The 20,048-nt window shown below is 40.6% G+C and overlaps 1 protein-coding gene across 7 annotated transcripts in view; it reads left to right on the top strand.

Annotated features, from left to right (window-relative positions):
* Positions 1-20,048, top strand: part of TAFA2 (TAFA chemokine like family member 2) — a 373,730-nt gene that overhangs the window by 351,300 nt on the left and 2,382 nt on the right. For 6 of the 7 annotated variants that reach the window (XM_059726049.1, XM_059726048.1, XM_059726053.1 and 3 more), the window contains one exon: positions 10,167-10,417. The exons of the other annotated variant lie outside the window; for it this stretch is intronic. In XM_059726049.1, coding sequence (XP_059582032.1) covers positions 10,167-10,178 — 12 coding nt within the window. In that variant the 3' untranslated portion in view covers positions 10,179-10,417. The remainder of the gene's footprint in view (positions 1-10,166; positions 10,418-20,048) is intronic. 7 annotated transcript variants of the gene reach the window in all.

Below are 20,048 nucleotides of genomic sequence, written 5' to 3'. Positions count from 1 at the left end.
CATGTATATTTTGATATAAGTTAAGGCTGCAACCAGAATTCACTATTTTCACTCACACAAAACTTAAAAGCTTCTGTATCTACCCTGCAGGTGAAGGAAAATGCTTCTGTAATTTTAAAGGAGAAATATCTAATGGGCTACAAGTTATATTGATTAAATCAATGAATTAATAAAAGATTTTTCAAGCATTATTTTCTCCCTCTATCATCCAGTACTGAAGGGTTTTCTGTCTTTGTCCCAAAAGATTCCACATGTGAGGGTTTTTTTTATTCAGCTTGCCTGTTAGTTCCCTTTGCTGGTGAGTTTGGGATACTGTTATTATGTCTACAGAACAATTTTTTTTGCATCCATGATAGAGAGCAGAGATGTTTCTTGAAGGCTGTGCCTAGACTATTTGTTTTCTCTACTTCTTTATTAGGTGGAGTGGGCCCAATGCTAAGATCAGAGAGGCTTCCTTTTTCATTTTCAGCTCCACTTAACTGCAGTCTCTCCACCTTCGCTGCAGGAGCGCTAGGAAGACTCTGGTATTTTTGGTGGCCTTTTCCAGTATATGGATGTTTCATAGTTTCATAGTTGGTAGGGTTGGAAGGGACCTGAGCAGATCATCAAGTCTGACCCCCTGCCATGGCAGGAAAGAGTACTGGGGTCAAACGACCCCAGCAAGGTGTTCATCTAGCCTCCTCTTAAAGACCCCCAGGGTAGGAGGCAGCACCACTTCGCCTGGAAGTTGGTTCCAGGTCCTAGCCATCCTGACAGTGAAGTAGTGCCTCCTGATGTCTAGTCTGAATCTACCCTCTGCCAGCTTGTGACCGTTATTTCTTGTCACTCCTGGTAGTACTTGGGGGAACAGGGACTCTCCCAATGCCTGCTGGTCCCCCCTGACTAGTTTGTAAACGACCACTAGATTCCCTCTCAGCCTTCTCTTGTGGAGGCTGAACAGGTTCAGGTCCCTTAGCCTCTCCTCATAGGGCCTGCCCTGCTGCCCCCTGACCATGCGGGTGGCCCTCCTCTGGACTCTCTCCATGTTGTCCACATCCCTCCTGAAGTGTGGCGCCCAGACCTGGACACAGTACTCCAACTGCGGCCTGACCAATGTTGCATAGAGGGGGAGGATCACTTCCTTGGACCTGCTTGAGATGCATCTGTGGATGCATGACAAGGTGCGGTTGGCCTTCCTGACCACGTCCCCACACTGTTGGCCCATGTTCATTTTGGCATCAATAATGATTCCAAGATCCTTTTCTGCCTCTGCACTGATGAGAAGGGAGTTCCCCAGCCTGTAGGTATCCTGCTGATTCTTCCTCCCCAGGTGCAGTACCCTGCACTTGTCAGTGTTGAAACCCATCCTATTCTCATTCACCCACCCCTGTAACCTGTCCAGGTCCAGTTGCAACCTATTCCTCCCTTCTAGCATGCCCACTTCTCCCCACATCTTAGTGTCGTCTGCGAATTTGAACAAGGTGGTTTTTACCCCCTCGTCCAAGTCGCTGATGAAGATGTTGAACAGTCCAGGCCCGAGGACCGAGCCCCGGGGCACCCCACTGCCCACATCCGTCCAGGTCGAAAAAGACCCATCCACCACCACTCTCTGGGTGCGGCCCTCCAGCCAATTAGTGACCCATCTGACTGTGTAGGTATCAATACCACAGTCTCTTAGTTTTTTAATGAGAATGGGGTGAGAGACAGTGTTGAAGGCCTTCCGAAAGTCCAGAAAGACTAAGTCCACTGTGACACCTACATCTAAGGATTTTGTGGCCTGGTTATAGAGGGCCACCAGGTTGGTCTGATGGGACCTGCCTCTAATGAACCCATGTTTGTTGCCCCTAAGCATAATCTCCCCTGCTGGCCCCTTGTGGACATGCGCCAGGATAATTCTCTCAAAAAGCTTCCCTAGGACTGAGGTAGACTAACTGGCTTAAAGTTTCCTGGGTCCTCCTTCCTCCCTTTTTTGAAAATGGGAACAACATTGGCCCTTTTCCAGTCCTCTGGCACCTCACCAGAGCACCATGAGTGCTCGTAAAGCCATGCCAGGGGTCCCTGAATGACCTCTGCTAATTCCCTCAGCACTCTGGGGTGGAGATCATCAGAACCTGCTAATTTAAATATGCCCAGTTCCTCCAGAAGTTCCCTGACTACGTCCTCTCTGACCCTAGGCATGGGTATGCCTTCCCTGGGATGTACGGGGGTCCCAGTGGGAGGGGATGACCTGGTCCCTGCTCAGGAAAATGGAGGCAAAGAAATTGTTAAATAGGTTAGCTTTGCTGTCTGGTGCGATGACCTGATTTCCTAGCATGTCCTGCAGAGGCCTCACATTATTTTGATGAATCTCCTTGTCAGCTGCTTCTACTTCTTCAGCTACCCAGTAGAGAGAGCTCATCCAGGAACAAGGAGGAATCAGAGGGGAAGGAGGTGCTTGTGAGGTGGCAGACTTAAGGACCACTCTCTCCCTGTCTCATTCTGCACTGCAGTTTCTTTGGATCATTACCACAAGGGACTGACCAGAAATTTCAGCACAGGATGGCTTACAAGTTTGCCCTTGAAACCTTATGTCATTCATTACCTTAACTAGACTTTCATCCAGAGACACAATTTTCACCTCTTCCCCTGGGTAGATGGCCTAGGGTTTGAAGGCAGGTCCTCAAAGGCTGAGTTTCAGACCAGTTTGCATTGGATGATTCTGATACCTTTATTCGCAGAACAAAATGGGTGAGCTGGTAGATCTTGTTTGTTTTATCTTAAATAAAACTCCACTATGCAGCTTTTATCCAGGGAGAAGCTTGGAGAGTACCTGCTGCTTTTCCCTCAAGAAAACTCAAGGAGAGCACATTTCAGATACCAGAATCACTGGAAGAGTTATTAGAATAGTCCAAAATCAGGGAGGGCAAGTCCATCATCAGGACTGCCTAACACTGATATCAAATTCAGTTACATACAACCACCAAGATTTATTTCTGTTCCAAAACTAATTAGTCCTTCTTCCATCCCATAGGAAAAGCTAATTTTCTTTGGGTGGAGCAAGAAATACCAAGGACTTTATGCTGTGAAAAATATAGCTCTCTAACATGGTCCTTGAAAGCTCCTCCCTTTTATTAGGTGTAGATGGTATAATCTTGACTTGCACAATCCTGTCCATAGCTGATTCCTTTATACTTACAGAGTAAAAAAAAAAAAATCTCACTGAGATCTAAAGGGACATTTTCAGTAAAAGTATCTCAGACTAATTTGGATATTGGAACCTATGGTATTGCCAGATTTTTGGGTAGTTGCTTCCTTCGAAAGCTGAATTCAACACGTTGAATGTCTAAGATTTATAGAAATGGGATATGATTTCCAAACAAACTTTATCCAGGTACCATTCAATAGGTTGAATGTTTGATAATAGTATAGTAAAGAAAAGTATTAAAACATTTATAGATTTGAATAGTATTGGGCAAACCCAGCCCTTTTCTACAGGGTACAAAGGAGTTACCCTTTTACCACAACTGCAAGTTTCACCAGTTCCAAAACAATCTTTCCTTTTGCCACTCTCAGTCCAATATTAGAAAATGTTTTCCAGACTCCAGTCAGAGCAAGCCACCAAGTTGCATCTATTTTCTAAATGTAGCCTGCTAGCTTAGGAAGCCCAGGCACCTATGCACATGCAGAGAGGCTGCTCTGACACGTTGTAATTACATGTTAGAGCAGACTTGATTAATCGTGTCTGTTGGATTGTGGTAATTACTACACTTCAGTAGACTTCAGTATCAATATTCCTGCACTGAAAAATGGCAGTGAGGGTGCTTTAACTAAAGTTTGTTTGATAAGCTTTAGTTAAAGCACCTCCACCACCATTGTTCAGTGGGAGGATGTTGATACACATGACACTCTGGGTGCTTTAATATCGAGCAGCTCTCATAGCCACTGTAATGTGCTCCCACCCCAGTCCCAGAGCACTTCTACAGACACCCCTCATCCGCATCAAAGTAAGACAGAAGAAATTTGGCAATTACTACTGCAAGCAGATGGGTTATTAAAATAACCCCATTAGGACTTCTAGAATTTCAGGATCCCACTCCCCTGTCTCTGCTTATCATCTTTTTCCACAGGCTAAAATAACAGTCATTTCTTGACAATGTGGCAAAGCTCTTCTCTTTACAGGTATTAATTTAATGGAAGCAAGAATTGCCAAGGTTTTTGTAAGTTCCTCTTCCAGAACTTTCAAAGTATAAAAGGAGACAAGTTCCCATCCTGGAACTTGTCAAAGTTGAATATAATAGTTTGCAAATTCCATTTATGTTTAAAGGCATTTGATATTCTCTCTCAAGATTCTTTGTCCCCTTGACTTCAGATAGGTGTATTGTATCCATTTAGATCTTGGTATATAACTCTTACTTGTACTTTGCAATCAGAGGGCCATCATCAGTTTCAATCCATGCCTTTTGGTCTCTCCCCCTCTGGATTTTAGAAAATGCATGGTAGCATTGTTTAGCTAGTCTGAGTCAGGAAAGTGCACATACTTACTGTTTCTTGGGCCACCTAATCAATAGAATCGGTAGAAGTAGTTACTCCTTGTACTGACAGGATTATCCAGATTCTCAGGAATCGTAGGTTAAATTGATTACAAGAAAAGCCCTGTAGCTCAGCATTGGAGCTCTCCTCCTATAGAATTCCCTTTTTTTCACTGAATTACGATCTGCTCAATCTTTCTTTACTTCTAAAGTCTGCACTTCCATGGGAGAAATCTCCACAACACTAATGTAAGAGGATCTCTGAGAAGTCCAGTGGTGACAAAAGTAAGAACCAGTGCAGTGTTAGTAGGGTCATACCAGTTTGTCAAACTACTCCATGGTTCAGGGCAAATAGCCATTTCAGGAATGATGTTACAGCCTCAGTTTCCTAGAGTTAAGCATAAAAAGAATGTAACATTCTACATGTTCTTGAGGAACATATGATATACTTGTGGACAATGAACACAACAGGGTATATATGTGAAATTTCATGTCTGTCATATCCTCTAGCACTGAGGGTGGATAGTCTAATTTCTTTATAACTGGGCAGTACTTGCTTATGTCTTTCTGTCTTTTCTTCTTCTTCTTCAAGTTGGTTAGTAATATTAAGAAAGACCATTTTGACTACTCCATATTGACCTATTTACATCTATTTTACCAAGCCACCTCCCAATTATCTCTTTAATAACTGTGGATTCTCATTCACCAGCTCCCCTTTCCATGCCCCTCTATCTCTACTCTCAGAGACTTGGAACCTCCTTGGTCTTAGCCATTACACCTAATATCTTGGTTAATATTTGAGGGAGTTTTCCTTTTCAAATTGAGATTCTTTCAGTTAAAGGTAGAAAAGGGAATACGGGGAAATTTGTTTGTGATGTATGTGGAATTATGCTTATCCCACCTCCACAGCTTGGTCAGCTATGAGTCCTTGGAAAGAGAGGATATGGTACATGTACTAACTTTATGTGACAAAGATCTCAGGTGGAGAGTTCTCCCATCTTTCTTTTTTATTCTTCCATAATGAACTAAGGCAGGAACAGGGTGACAGTTGTTATTTATTTTGTCACCCTCCTATTATTCTACTCTTTGTCACTTCCTGTAAGTGGATGGATGGGTTGGTGGGTACCCGTGCAGGAGAAAATTTAAATTAGTTTTTCTTGAATCTAATTTCATTTTCTCTTAGTGAGTACCCATTGCTTTGTCAGAAACCACCTGTCCTGGCTGAATCCGAAATTTATTTTTCTAGCAAGAAGAGATTATTTTTTCTCTGATAGATAAGGATCTAAATGGAGAGAGAGGAAAATTATCAGAACATCGTACTTGATTAATTGTTTTTTTAATTTTTTTTGTCCTGCCTGGCTATTACTTTGCTCTTTTCTAACTTGTTCTATAGTTCTTTTATATTCCCTCAGCTATGGCAGTGTACCTGGAGGCCAAATATGTGTACTACCTCAAAATGCCAGCAGTGGGAGCTGGCAAGCAAGTTTGGGGAAAATTACAAAAGGAATTTCTGAAGCTTAGGACAAAGGCAGGAAACTCATCAGTAGTGGACTAGCAAACCGGCAGGTATCTACATAGAGGTAAGCAAACCATTTTTAATTTTGCCACAAGCCCAAATGGTTTGTTAATATCCTTTCAAACTTGCTTTATAAATTTACTTGAAAAGTGATATGCCACATATAGTTCAGGAAAATAGGTCATAGTTAAGCTTAGTTATTCATGGAATAGTTCCTCATCTGTAACAAGATAAAGAACACTTTGCCACTTTTACCTTCAGTTTGAGACTCAAGTGGAAAGTGCTAAAAATATAATTATTTAGCTAACAGTAAAATAATACTGAATTCCACCATGGAATGTCTAGTTGGCAGCTGGTGTCAAGTGGAGTGCTGTAGGGGTCAGTCCTGGGGCTGGTTTTGTTCAATGTCTTTATCAATGACCTGCAAGATGTCATAGAGTGCACCCTCAGCAAGTTTGCAGATGACATCAAGCTGGGGGGCAGTAGCAGATACACTGAAGGGTAGGCTAGAGTGGCGTAGACAAATTGGAGGATTGGCCAAAAGGAATCTCATAAGGTTCAACAAGGACAAGTGCAAAGTCCTGCACTTAGGACAGAACAAACCCATGCACCAGTACAGGCTGGGGGATGACTGGCTGGGCAGCAGTGCTACAGAAAAGGACCTGAGGGTTACATTGGACAATGAGCTGAATATGAGTCAGCAGTGTGTCCTAGTTGCCAAGAAGGCTAATGGAATCTTGGCCTAATCGGTAGTTGTGTTGCCAGTAGGTCAAGGGAAGTGATTATTCCCCTCTATTCAGCACTTGTGAGGCCACATCTGGAGAAGTGAACTGTGTTCAATTTTGCCCTCATCATTATAGAAAGGATGTGGACAAATTGGAGAGAGTCCAGCAGAAGGCAACAAAAATGTTGAAGGGCCTGGGGGACATGACTTATGAGGAAAGAATGGGGGAACTTGGCTTATTTAGTCTAGAGATGAGAGGATGGAGAGGAGACTTAATAGCAGCCTTCAATTACCTGAAGGACAGTTTGAAAAAGGATGGAGCTACACTATTCTTAGTGGTGGCAGATGATAGAACAAGGAGCAACATTCTCAAGTTGCAACAAGGGAAGTTTAGATTAGATAATAGGAAGAATTTCTCACTAGAAGCGTAGTAAAACACTGGAACAGGTTACCCAGAGAGGTGGTAGAAGCTCCATCCTTGGGGGTTATTAAAACCTGGCTGAACAAAAGTTTGGTTGGGATGATCTAGCTGGGGATGGTCCTACTTGAAGCAGGGGGTTGGACTAGATGACCTCCTGAGGTCCCTTCCAACCCTAACTTTCTATGATTCTATATACAAATGTATTCTATGATGTAATAACACTCCTAGTATGAAACTTTCAGTTTTCTGCTAAAATAGGGAAACATTCAGAAGTATTGGGTATTGCACATGCCTGCATACATATACACACACATTTGCACACACACATGTACATTTAAGTAGAGTTACTTTTTGTACAAAAATGATCAAAAATTACTTCAGAGGAAATAATGGGCTGCATTCATCCTTTGTCTTCACTAAGGAGGGTTGCCCCAGTGAGTCCTATTAGGTAAGGCCGTGCACGCACATTCAAATAATCTGGGAAAATTTTCCCAGGTTTGTCCTCCTGGTGAACAATTTACCCAGAGAAATGTGCACAGACATTCAAAAGCTGAGGACCTGAAGAGTGGAGAGATTGCAGTGTTGACACTGCCGCTTGGTGGGGGGGGGAGGAGAGAGGCTGTGCCCACATCTTGACATGCTCTGCAGGCTCCCTTAGTTTTCCCAGCAACAGATGACAGTGTCCATGGGTGACCCTAGCATACCTGTGCTGGCATCAGTTCTTAGTCACCCACTAATCTTCACCCATCACAACTTGTTGTAATTTAGGAACTAGAGGGCTACATCTGGTTTCTTCTGTGTAGCTTTGACCTGGTGTCCATCTCAGGTTTGCTCTGCAGGGCTCCTTCATCCTTACACCTGACTCCCTTACCTCACATAGATAAGTTGAGTCGTTGTCTCTCTTTTTAATTCCTTTTTTGCTTTGGTCTAACTCTAATAATGGAACAGGAGATAAGTAAGAATAAAAGTAAACAACTAGGACAGCAACCCCATCCTCAAGAGGGTTGTTGAGTCCCTTAAACAGTCTGTTTATTATACCTCCAGAGTTTGTGTTTGGAGAACATAAACCTTCCACCTTCAGGTCAACAAAACATCCCCTTCTCAAGTAAACAATTGAATACAGAACCAACCTCTGGTTTCCCTTCAGTTCTCAGACCCCAAGAGAGAGTGCTCCATCCTGGGCTGCAGGATTCTGCTTTCCTGTCTCTTCTTTCTGTCTGGGCCCTTTTTAATACACAAACCATATGTGTGATCCTCTCACTGTGGACCCAGGGAGAAGCAGCTCTGGCGTGATGCTTATCCATCAGCTATCTGGCCTTCTGTTTCCCTCTCCTGCAGTGTTCAGCTGGCTGGCTTTTATTTTTGGCCTCACTCAGCTTCCCCATTGCTGGGACAACCCCTCTAGGCAGCTAGAGCTTGTCAGATGAGCTCTGGCACACTTGGGGAGCTGCCTGAATGTTTTCAGAGTTGCTTTGTCTCACGGCCGGTGGCAGTGTTCCTTACTCGCTCCCTGGCTGCCCCATCAGGTAAGTTCCAGCTTTTCTATAATTCCTATTAGACAGTAATGCATATGGTAGCCCTCACTGGCTGAATCAGACTGCCCATGGTAGCCTGTGTTTCCCTGCAGCATAGTCCAGTGAGTAACACGCTGTCTTCTGGTGGGGAGGCGGGGAGAATGCTGGAGGTCTGTGTTCTTTTCTATAGAGAAATCACATGTACAGACATTCAGTCTCCTAGGAGAAGCTCTCTTGGGAGTGATTTAACCATGGTTGTTCCTAGATTATATTTCTCTTGGAATGGCCATTTTTACTCTGGGAGAAAAAGCCTGCACATCTGTACACTTGTGGTTTCTCCTGGGAGATCAGTGACTTATTCAGGAAAAACTTAATGTCTGTACAATATTCAGTTGATGTTGCAAACCATAACATTCAAGAAAATATAAAATAAATACAAAAAATACAGACACATACACATTAAAATAACAACAAACCTTTTGATTGTATTTTAACCTTTAGGAACAAAGGTAAAACAACAAGTTGTTTGGGTTATTAGGTAATAAAGTTTATGTTATGGTAATCTCACTGCACATTTTTCTAAAGACATGCTTTCTAATCTCTAATTCTAAAGCCAAAAATGGAAGAAATTAATATCAACTGGGCATGTCTACACATGCATTAATGTGCCTTTGCTACTGCACATTAACTTTAATACCTCTAATATGAGGTACTACATAAATGCACAGTAGCTCATGCTACTTTACAGTAGCAAAGGCACACAGTGTTTTTCTGATGCTTAATGCACAGTAGACTAATTCTGCTGCGCACTAGTGCAATAGCATGGCTTGTGTAGACATGCCTACTTAGTACCTACATAAAGTGGTCTAATTTTGGGGCATGCTGAATACTCTGTGTTTCCACTGGCCAAAGTGATCATATTCCCCATTTCTGATTATCAATTGACCATAAAGTTTACATATGGCTTAGGTGTTTACATATGGATCTAGATGCCTGCTCTGGGCTTGAATTCTTATCTAATTGTCCATACATGTTAAATTCACAAAATGTTGCTTTTTTTTTTCTTTAATCACATATGGGGAAAAAACATTTATGGAAAGCTTTTCCAGAAAAAAATAATTCCTATTTCATGCTTCTTTCTTTTATATCACAGGTCTAACACTGGACATACTTTCAAACGCCTTTTCAGAATTTGGATTGTCAGGATTATGAATTTCTGGTGGTCTGACATTAAATAAACATTATGGATGTAATTGTTTTTTATAAGTAGAATACTTTACTAAATATAAATATGTTTACAACTTTTCCCTGAAATGAATAATTGCTTTCTTCTATAATATCATGCTTTTTTTAGTAAAGGAAAAAATCTATTTCACTTTTGCTTCTGTCATCCTGTACCTTTGTCTTTATAAGTAAAAACAATTATATAGTCCATAAATCTCTGCTTTGTTTTCTATAACTAATTCTATACCAGTGTAGTACCTGACATGTGTTTGTTTCTTAGGCAAACGTGTAAAACTCTTCAAGTCCGAATGGAGAAGTAGAAAAAAAGGAGGTTTCTGCTGTGCCTGATGACATTTTTTGATTTTTCCACACACAAAAAATATTCTGGCTCCACGTTGGAGCACTAGTTGTGATGAATCCTAGTCTTGGTCGGATTCTAAGGAAGGGCCAGAAGGTTCGTTGAGGAGTAAAGAGTCAAAACCACTCCAGAAAATGTGTTCCAGCCCTGGTTTATTACTCTCAGAGCAGCAGGTGTGTACAAATACAGGTTTCCACAGTCTTAACAGGATTTACTGTTCCTTACTCTTGTCTATAGTTACATAGTGTGCTCCAAATGATCATGAACTGTGGGCTATTGTTAGGCAGATTAATTGCTTGTGACTTAAGGAAAGCTGTTCAGGAGACAGTATCCTCTAACACTAAATAGCACAGATATGTCAGCCAACTGCTTCCTGAAATCATTTGTCTGCCTTTAATTGTCCTTCTTTGATTATCCTGCCCTCAAGGGTAGGCCAAGATCCTTGAACCTGAATGTACTATCAATATGTGTCCTTGCACTGTTGGAAGTCAGTCAGACACTGTAGAGATAGGATGGTATGATAAACTATTTAAAACAGAATAGAATATCCTTGGTACATACACTTAAGCATTCTGTACATTCATAGGCAACTGCATTGGACCACTCAAAATTTCAGAAAACAGTTACCATATGAAAAAAAGGAACTTGAAATATATTCTTAAAGACAGCTAGATGTCGACTATTTTAAGAGCAGCGTTTAAAATACAAATTTTAAAGCAGGATTGCTTTAAAATGAACAGCTCATTTCCTGCACCTTCAGCTTTAAAACTGGTTTAACATTTACTCAGGAGGGATGGTTTAGCTTAGTAAAGTCAGTCTGTGTTCCAAATTCTGCCAGATCTACTGGGGGGAAGAGGAGGATGGCTTGGATCTCATTTTAGTGTCACAGTTCCAGTCATGTATTCCTTGCTCACCAGCAGTTTCCTGCTGAGCCAACTGAGAATTGTGGGTGCACACAAAATTATGGTATTATGCCTAACCTGGCATTTTGGGATCCAAGAACTCTTAGTTTAGAATATATTTGTTTTCTTGCTAATTGTAGGCGCTAAGGAAAATATTATGTGCAAATCTAATGTATGACCAATCTCAAATGGGCATGTTTATAAAAAAGGATTAAAAAGTTTACAGCTTGGTGTCTTCAGAGACTTTAGATGCTTTAGAGCTATTAAGATACTTTGGGAAATATCCTGTTTCATTGGCAGAGAAAAATTATTTTATTGGAGGGAAGTGCAACTTTGAAGTCAGGAGATCTAGGATATTCTCCTACAAACTTGGGAAATAGCTTACACCAACATTTTGTGAATTTCACTGGGGAAAGATGGCCACATTTTCAAATGTGCTTAAGTCCTATTTTCAAAAGTGATTTAGATCAGAATTGTAATATAAACAACAGCCAATATAATTGATTTCAATTAAAGTCAAGGTCAGTTCTTCCCATCCAGGGCATCATGAAATTCTTTCAGGGGTGCTGAGGGGTGCTACACTATGCTGGCACTGTTAGGTATGCAAGCATGCTTCACGAGATAAACTCACTGCTCCGTGACAGGCGGTTGTATAGGCATCCTATGGCAGGCAGAGCTCTACGATCTATAGCTATAGCTCTAATTAACGCTGCTTAGCACAAGCATGGCAAAAACTTACTACGCTACTTGTGGTTTGGGAAGTACAATATGTGAGGAGTATTTCAGCATGGTGCTTCCTGGCATGGTAAACTAGTGGAATTGATGTGCTTTTTACTTCATTAGATCAAGTTTACTATCACGTTTACCTCTGAAAAATGTGTTAGAATAGCTTTAGAGTTTCTAAAGCCTTTGAAGCACAGCCTGAGCAACCAGATATCTGACTGCAGACTTAGGTTAGTCACCTAAATTGATATGCACTAATTATGTAGTATATATGGGTGTTGGTACCAATTGTTAGGCACCTAGGCTTGAACATTTTGGCCTTAATATCGCTGTGCTTCCAGTTTGCCATTGTTGAAGAGGAGTAGTAAAATACCTCACAGAAGTGTTGTAAAGCTTATCTAATTAACATTATAAAGCATGTTGAAAGTCTCAGGTGGAAGGTGGTTTAGAAGTAGTATTATGCCGGCTAATGCCTTCCAGGTTTACAAGTTGATCTTTTTCAGAGTGGATGAACATGGACAAGTGGCAATGCAAACTGTCATCTGCTTTCATAAACCACATATGAAGGATAGTTTATGGCAAACACATTGTACAGATTTCAAAGTTCCAAGAAACAGTGCATATCCATCTGTTCAAAAGATTCGTTTCCAGGCTAGATCTTCATTTGCAAGAGTGCACAAAATGAAAATCCATCGACAGATGTTTGTTTATGGTTGTTTGGGCCCACACTGGTCTTGCATTCTAATACTACTGTTAGACTTTCAGAAAGAGAATGCAGTTATTCTTCCTATAGAAATGCATGATTAGCACAACTCATTCAGGTCCAGTCCCTGTTAAGAAAGTTTTGTAGAAGAAGCTAAGCCTATTTTATTAAAGTGTTTGTGGTTTTGTAATTCTAACTATGAAAATGTACACTTTAATTAGAAAGCTAAAAAAAAAGGAGTGTGCTGTGTGCAAATAAGAAAGGCCTTTGTTATAGCATGATTATGGAATTATACCTGTATTCCTGCCTGTTATAAATATAAGGCTTATAAATTCTTTTCACAAGAGTAAGGATTTTCAGGAGATATTCCATACACATAGATATATGTGCTCCCATGAAGATATATTTCCATATTAGCATATTCCTCTAATGGGATTTTATCATGTTTGTCTTTTCTTCATATCTTTTAGAATTTACAGTAAATACATTGCACATAAGCAGGAATGTTTATGACATTCCTCTTCCTTAATTTATCTCTTATAGAGAAAGGTGGTATAAATCCCTGTATCTTGGTTACCTAGGGTTATCCATTATAGGGCTTTCTTGTAACCTTTCTTTTGGGAAACTCATATATTTTCATTATTTTCAACAGGACTTTGATATTTGACAGAGACACTCTTCAGCTACTATGGGCCTTTGCTTTTTTCCGCATGCAATTCCTTGTCATGTTAAAAAGTACCCTTATGATATACTGGAACCATCAGAGGGTTGCCAAAGCCATTGTAGTAGAACCTGGGAGAAGATAATTAATGGGAGTTTCCCAGTTTCTCATCACTTGCATTAACCCCTGGATTCTCCTTTTGGATGTGTCATTTTTGACTGAAGGTCTACCAACTCCTATACATGGGGAAGAGTGATATGACCTCACACCCCTCCCTCCTCCCACAGTGTATTTGGATTATGGTGCAGGCATTTAATTACCTTATAATGTGATTTGATTTTTCCTACAGAGTTCATTCAGTGCACAAGGTGGATATACAAGGGGCAAAATTAAGGGCAGGCATAAATTTAGCAAATACTTAATCTTTGAGTACTTGGCTTGCAACCTAAAACTTTTTATTTAATGTAGTTTTTGTGTATGGAATATCATGTATAGTAAAAAAAAAAAAAGCTCTGTCAGTCAAAAAGATGACAGTGTACAAACACTGTACATTGTAACTAGCAGCTGATAAACAAGGAATGTTTCATTACACTCTGATTTCAATATACTGTGTGCTGTTGGCTGATTGCTTCTTTTATGTTATAAAACCATAAACTAAGAATAATTAGATGCCTCAGTTATATTTATAAACAGTCCTATAATTAGAAAATAAATATAGAGGTATTTGTTACTCTGAAGAAATAAAGTATCATAGATAAACACACTGTACCATGTGTTTAACTGTTAACTATATCACTAGACCTAATCTTGCAAATCTTACATGAGTAAATGACACTAAAGATGTGAAAAGACATTCACAGGGCCTATTTTAGGTTTAGGCAGCGTAGTTTAAACTGCCTCAATCTGAGCTGGGATTGACATGAGCAAGCATTTGCTCCTTGCCAGGAGGAGGCATGGGCGGCTGGCAGCAAGTGAGTCACAGGGGATGGCTGGCAGGTCTGCAGAGGGAGTTGGGGCGGGGGGGGGGGGGTATTGTGGGGAGGCTGGCCTGGTCAGGGAACCTGCTGGTTAAGGGGGGAGAAACAGCCCGGTCAGGGTCAGGGGCGTAAAAACAGTATAGCCTCAGGGCTGTGGAGAGTGGCTGTTTTTTCCTAGACCCAGGGCTGTGGCAGGCAGGTTTAAGGTTGGGTTAACCCATGCTGATCTAAAGTTATTTCTTGTCTGATGAGGGCTAACTTTAGATTGGGTGCACATTTTTGGGGGGTGACCTAAGCACTATAAACATTTGTACACCCAGGAATTTAAATTCCCTTAAGCTTGGTTAGGGTGATCTAACTAAATATAATCCTTGTACACACCCTGTTGTAACATGTTGTAAACTAGAGATGGGCTAAAAAGGCTGCACCCTTAAAGACCTGATTTTACTTTAATGGGTATGGAAAAGAATAAAGTTGAAACAGTTGCCATTATGTGGGTGATCTGTTATCAAGGGAGAGGAGGTTCTATTTCCAGCCTTGGGTGTTCATTGGGGGAATGCAGTTTTAACTAGTAGTCAGAGCTCTAGGGGTGGAGGACAGTATTGTCAATAGTACCAATGCCAATTGACTGGCCATATATCTCCTCTGCACCATGACAACCAAGGTTTGGGACCACACAGGCTAGTTTTGAAGCTTTTTCCCGTATGGTACTTCCTGAGTTATATAATATAGTATAAATTAAGGTTTATTCTTGCTGTAAACATTTACCTACCTACAAGAACACTGTATAAAAATTCCGTTGAACTTAATTATATATTGTTTTAAAATAAAACAGGTGAGTTCACATACAATTACAGCCAACTTACAGCAGTCACTCACCAACTTAAATTAAAAAGTCTGCAACTGCAGAGTAATTATACTTTAATTGCACATTTACTACACCAAAAGTAAAAAGAATCTAATTGTTTGTATTTATAACATAACCACCATGTGAAAAAATACATTAGCATAAAGGGAGCAATTACACTTCAAGTATGAACAAATTAGTTCAGATCAATAGTTAGGGTGTTTAAGTCCTTTTTCCAGTTGTATCATGGAGCAGGAGCAAAGTTTATTTTCAAACATATTCATTATTAATTGAAAAGCTGATTAGAATTGATTTGGGTCTATTTGGCATGCTACTATTCTCTTAGGATTTCAAAGATTGAATAGGTACTGCTTTCAAACACTCTTTTTTCCATAAAAAATATTGGCACAACATTTTGCTGCCCAGCTGTGCTCATATGAAGAGCTTGCTTAGCATCCAAAATCAAACATTTTTAGAAATAACACAGATAGATAATAGATAAAATGTAATTGCTTCTTTGTGAAATTGACTTCAGCATCCAAGAAGTCTGTTCACCCCTTAATGTACATGCATAAAACTACCATTATGGTTAATGGCTGATGTGTACTTGAATATCATTAGTATCACATGTCTATAGAAAGGCATATGTGAATGACTATGTGAGGTTTTTAGAGTAACAAAGTGTGTCTACATGAGATGCTAACTGACCAGTAGCCTAATAACACTGTGCATAGCATGGTAAACAAAAACTTGTAATATACTACTGTGCAATAGTATTAAGCTACTGCACACTAAGCATCACTAAAAACCTGTGCACCAGTGCTACTGTGCAGTAGTGTGAGTTACTGTACATTGATTTAGTACTTGCTTAACCAAGTGCATTCCAGTGCTGCCCCATTGTGAGCCCTGCAGCCCATGTTGGTTCATGATCCTTTTCCCCTGCATCATAAAAAGGCATGATGGAATTTAATGCAAGATTGTGAGGATTGCATATTAAATCCTATTGCACATTTACCTGTGTAGAGAGGCCCAAAGTGCAAGTATGTGTGGGTTTGCATATGTGCATACATCACTATGGTTTAGGATCAGATTTTTAAAAATGTGAAGCCTTCAATCATTACAAAATTATGTGCCTGACTGTAGAAACTACACATAAAACATTTGCATGTTCAGGCAGTGTAAATATATCTAACCTGTCATGTATATGTGTGAAAATGATCTATTTGCTTGCCCCAATTAATGCTATGGACAATGCTATGGCCATTTTAATTGTTACAGAAATATGATATAGAATTCTATGAGCATTTCTAACCACATTCAAAGGCTTTCTATTTAGAAAACTCACAATATTAAATTATATTACATGCTACTTAGCTACTGGTGTAATACATACAGAATTTAATAATATTAAATTTATTATCATATACCTTTGGCCACTACACCTGTACTCATATACCTTTGACTGCTACACCTGTACTTGCCCAATAATGTCTCCCAAGGACTTATTCTATATTACAAACTGTGGCAGGGCACCACCCACACCACTTTAAGGGCTTGAGCAGGCTGTGGAGCAGCCAGCAGGTGTGGTTAGGCCCAATAAGGAAGTCATATGACTGCAAGGGGGCTACCAGATTTCATAAGAGCTGGGCAGCCAGGGTATAAGCGCAGACCCTAGGAGCTGAGCTAGCAGTTACATCTATGGAGCCAGAGGAATGACATCATTCATCCTGCTGACTACATTTCCCAGAACATCTGGAGGTCAGGGTAGGAACTATGGGGATGGAGGAGGTTCCTGGTTCTGGGTAAGACCTGAAACTGCACTCTACTGGGGTTGGATGATGTGGTTGGATGGTGTGGTGGGGCTGCCTGTGGCAGGGTAGTCTCCAGGAAATGCCACACCTGTGCCTTCCCAGTGAAAGGCAAGGATGGGACGCCATAAAGCTTCAGCACTTGCTGCCTTGTGGGTACCCAGTGGAGGGGAAAGGATAGGGGAGCACACCTTGACAGAAAAGCACAGGGTCCAGGCCCATTAATTGGGGCTTGAGACAAGGGCCAAGGCACACTGAGTGGGACCTGAAGCCCATGGGGTGTAAGGTCCAGGAGCCCGCTGAAGGGCAGAGCAGTGGCCCTAGTGATGGGGCAGAGAGGCCAAGGTACGTCTGAGGACACCAGAGGCCCAACCAAATGGGCAGCTTCCCACATATAAATACCATTTTTTTGGAAACATCAAAGACATGGCAGGCGACGCAGGGTGGACTTCCCTAAACATGAGGGCAGGCCATTGTTGGGACCAGCCTTGAGATGGTCCCCTGTCACACAAACCTCTATACAACTTAAAGTTACTGTCATGATGTGGGAGAATAATGCCAAAGAAATGTTTCTGTGCCCTGAGCTAAAATTCCAATCTTATCTGGAATTCTCCTTTACATGCACTAGATTATACTGCCATTTGGTGTTGGATTGATAACATTCTAATTTGGATCAGTGACAGATTTAACCTTATGACCTTTCAAAGTTAACTAAATATGCTTCCTACCAACTTTAGATGTCTAGCAAGTTAGGAATATTTCTTCAATAGTTAGATGTAATACTTAGACTATACTGTGGAATGTTAAGTGATGTTAAAGTTAGAACGTACACTAAACATTCATATGTTAAGAGTTAATACCATTTCCTGCCCGCAGTTGCCATAAGAGGGCTGATGTACAGGCGCATAGTCTGGGCACCTGGGGTACCTATACATGAGTGCTAAGGCTGCTCTGGTGTGCTGGAATTCCAGTGCATCAGAGCAGACTCAGTCCACTGTGCTGGAATGTGGCAATTGCTGGGCTCCAGCATCCTCTTGCATTTCATGTGGGCACTTGAACTAAAGCTCATCAAACAAGCTTTAGTTCAAGTGCCCCTACTGCCATTTTAAAGCTCAAGGATGCTGATAGAAGAGATTCAGTGGTGCTTTAATTAGAGCAGCTCTTGGAGTCTCTCTAACTAAAGCGCCCCTACCCCCAGAACAAGGGTAAAAGTACCCCATGGCTCTATCCCTGCTCCAAGGAGGGGAATGGTGCATCCTGGTATGCTGGAAGTCTTCAAATTCCTTTTTTTAATCTTTGTGGAGCAGACTGAAGTTACCCTGCCATGAGCTAGGTAGCATGGCCCAGACCTTAACCTTTGCCTGAAGTAGCATAATTTGAGATCCTCAGAGGCCACTTAGTATGAGTTAACGAGCTTTAACTTGTAGACACTCATGTTTTAAGGTACACCTGAGGTGCAACTTAACCCTTAGAATGTGCTTCAGAAAATGTGTCACTGTACCCTTTTTACAGGATGTATCATAAAAGCCCTTCTCTTATTCTGCTTTGGTCCTGATATACCATTTGGTGCAAAATGTTCGTAAGGCCACATCCCTGCTCTTGTGGGGCTTTTTTAGAGAGTCTAGCATTGCCAGTATAGCTTTGGTTCTCCCCTGCATTCCATCTTTGCACTAATTTTAGTGGGCTTTAGATAAGTGTTCCCCAACCAGTGTGCTGAGGCACAAAAGTGTGCCGTCATAAATGAACAGGTGTGGAATTTTGCCGTGGCAGTGAGCAATAATGACCTACAATAGGTGTGAGGATGGCGAATGCCTTAACAGGTATGCTGCAGAAAGTTTTTATTAATGTAAATGTGCCTTGGGCTGGAAAGGATTGGGTAATACTGCTTGAGGTCATGCCTATTTAATTTATTACAATTTTCTGTACATTTTTCAAATTAAGGTAATGTATAGCCACCTGGCCAATGTAAGTATATTTTTGCAGCAGCAACACAATGGCATCTGAGTCCATTATAAAGACTCATATATGCTCCAGTACTGCAAGTAACAAATAACAATTACATGCTGTGTCAGCCTTCTATGCATTCAAATGCATGGCATAGTAGCATGTTGCCTGACTTTTGAATTATTTCTTCATCCTTCTTCTTCAGGAAATTATGCAAAATAGAAATGTTCATATGAGGATGTTTGAGCCAATGGAACCAAAGTAAAATAAAACCAGTTTGGAATGAATAAATATATGTATTATAGAAACCACAAAGCACAATTTTATTATTGCCTTTCTAGCATGATTCCTAAAAATTGCTCAAAGTAATGAAGTCCTAAAACAATTCTGTTAATATTCTACTCAAGGTTTCTGCTCTGCAGAGCTGACAAGAGCTGTATGCAAATGGTTTTGCTCATAGCAAAGGAATGTTTCATCATCAAGGAGCATGGCCCGTCTCTCTATGATCAAAAGAGAAAACATGATGATGTTGTAGTGTTATTATGACCAATCCAATGGTTTGTTCCTCAAAAATAGGGATAGTTTCCCTTGACACAATTTTATATTAAAAGTTACTTGATCATTAATTGTATGCACTGACACAGCAGAAATATTCCTCAAAGTAAGATTTCTTTGATGCGACAGATTTTTTTTTTCCTTTTTATGCTGAAAATCCAAGCCAGATTTAAGGAAAATCTAATTATGTGAAATATTTTGTCTTCCCTTCTTTCCCTGAGGTCCTTCTGTTAGCCAGGGTGAAAGTATTCTAAGTGAAGTTTTTGATAGTTATTTTTTGCAGAGTGAATAATAGGGTAAACATATCCCCTGTTTATTCATGCATGCATTCTTTTCAAATCTGCCTGTCTTCGCACTAAATGATTATGCTTAACAAAATGTAATTGGTCCTTAAAAAAAGACTGCATCCTAAAATAGCAAGATAAATTAAAGAAACAAGAAGGAAAGCTCTAAATCAACCTTATTGTTAATAATTGTTTTTCAGTAATTTTATGAAAGCAGAGAAGATCTTATGGTGAAAATGATGGAGGTAGTATAAAAAGCTCCGTTAATATTTCTGGCTTTGTGTGAACTGATAGTATATTGTCTTTGGAATTTTTTGGAATAACCCCCCCACATTTTAAAGTATGGTCACAATTCAGACAGCAGGTTCCTTGCTCAGGCCCTGGTCCATCAAAGTATTTA

Source organism: Alligator mississippiensis, chromosome 4 (assembly GCF_030867095.1).
Source record: "Alligator mississippiensis isolate rAllMis1 chromosome 4, rAllMis1, whole genome shotgun sequence".
Taxonomy (NCBI): domain Eukaryota; kingdom Metazoa; phylum Chordata; order Crocodylia; family Alligatoridae; genus Alligator; species Alligator mississippiensis.
Note: the sequence above shows the minus strand (reverse complement) of the source record. Positions and strands in the feature narration are given on the sequence as shown.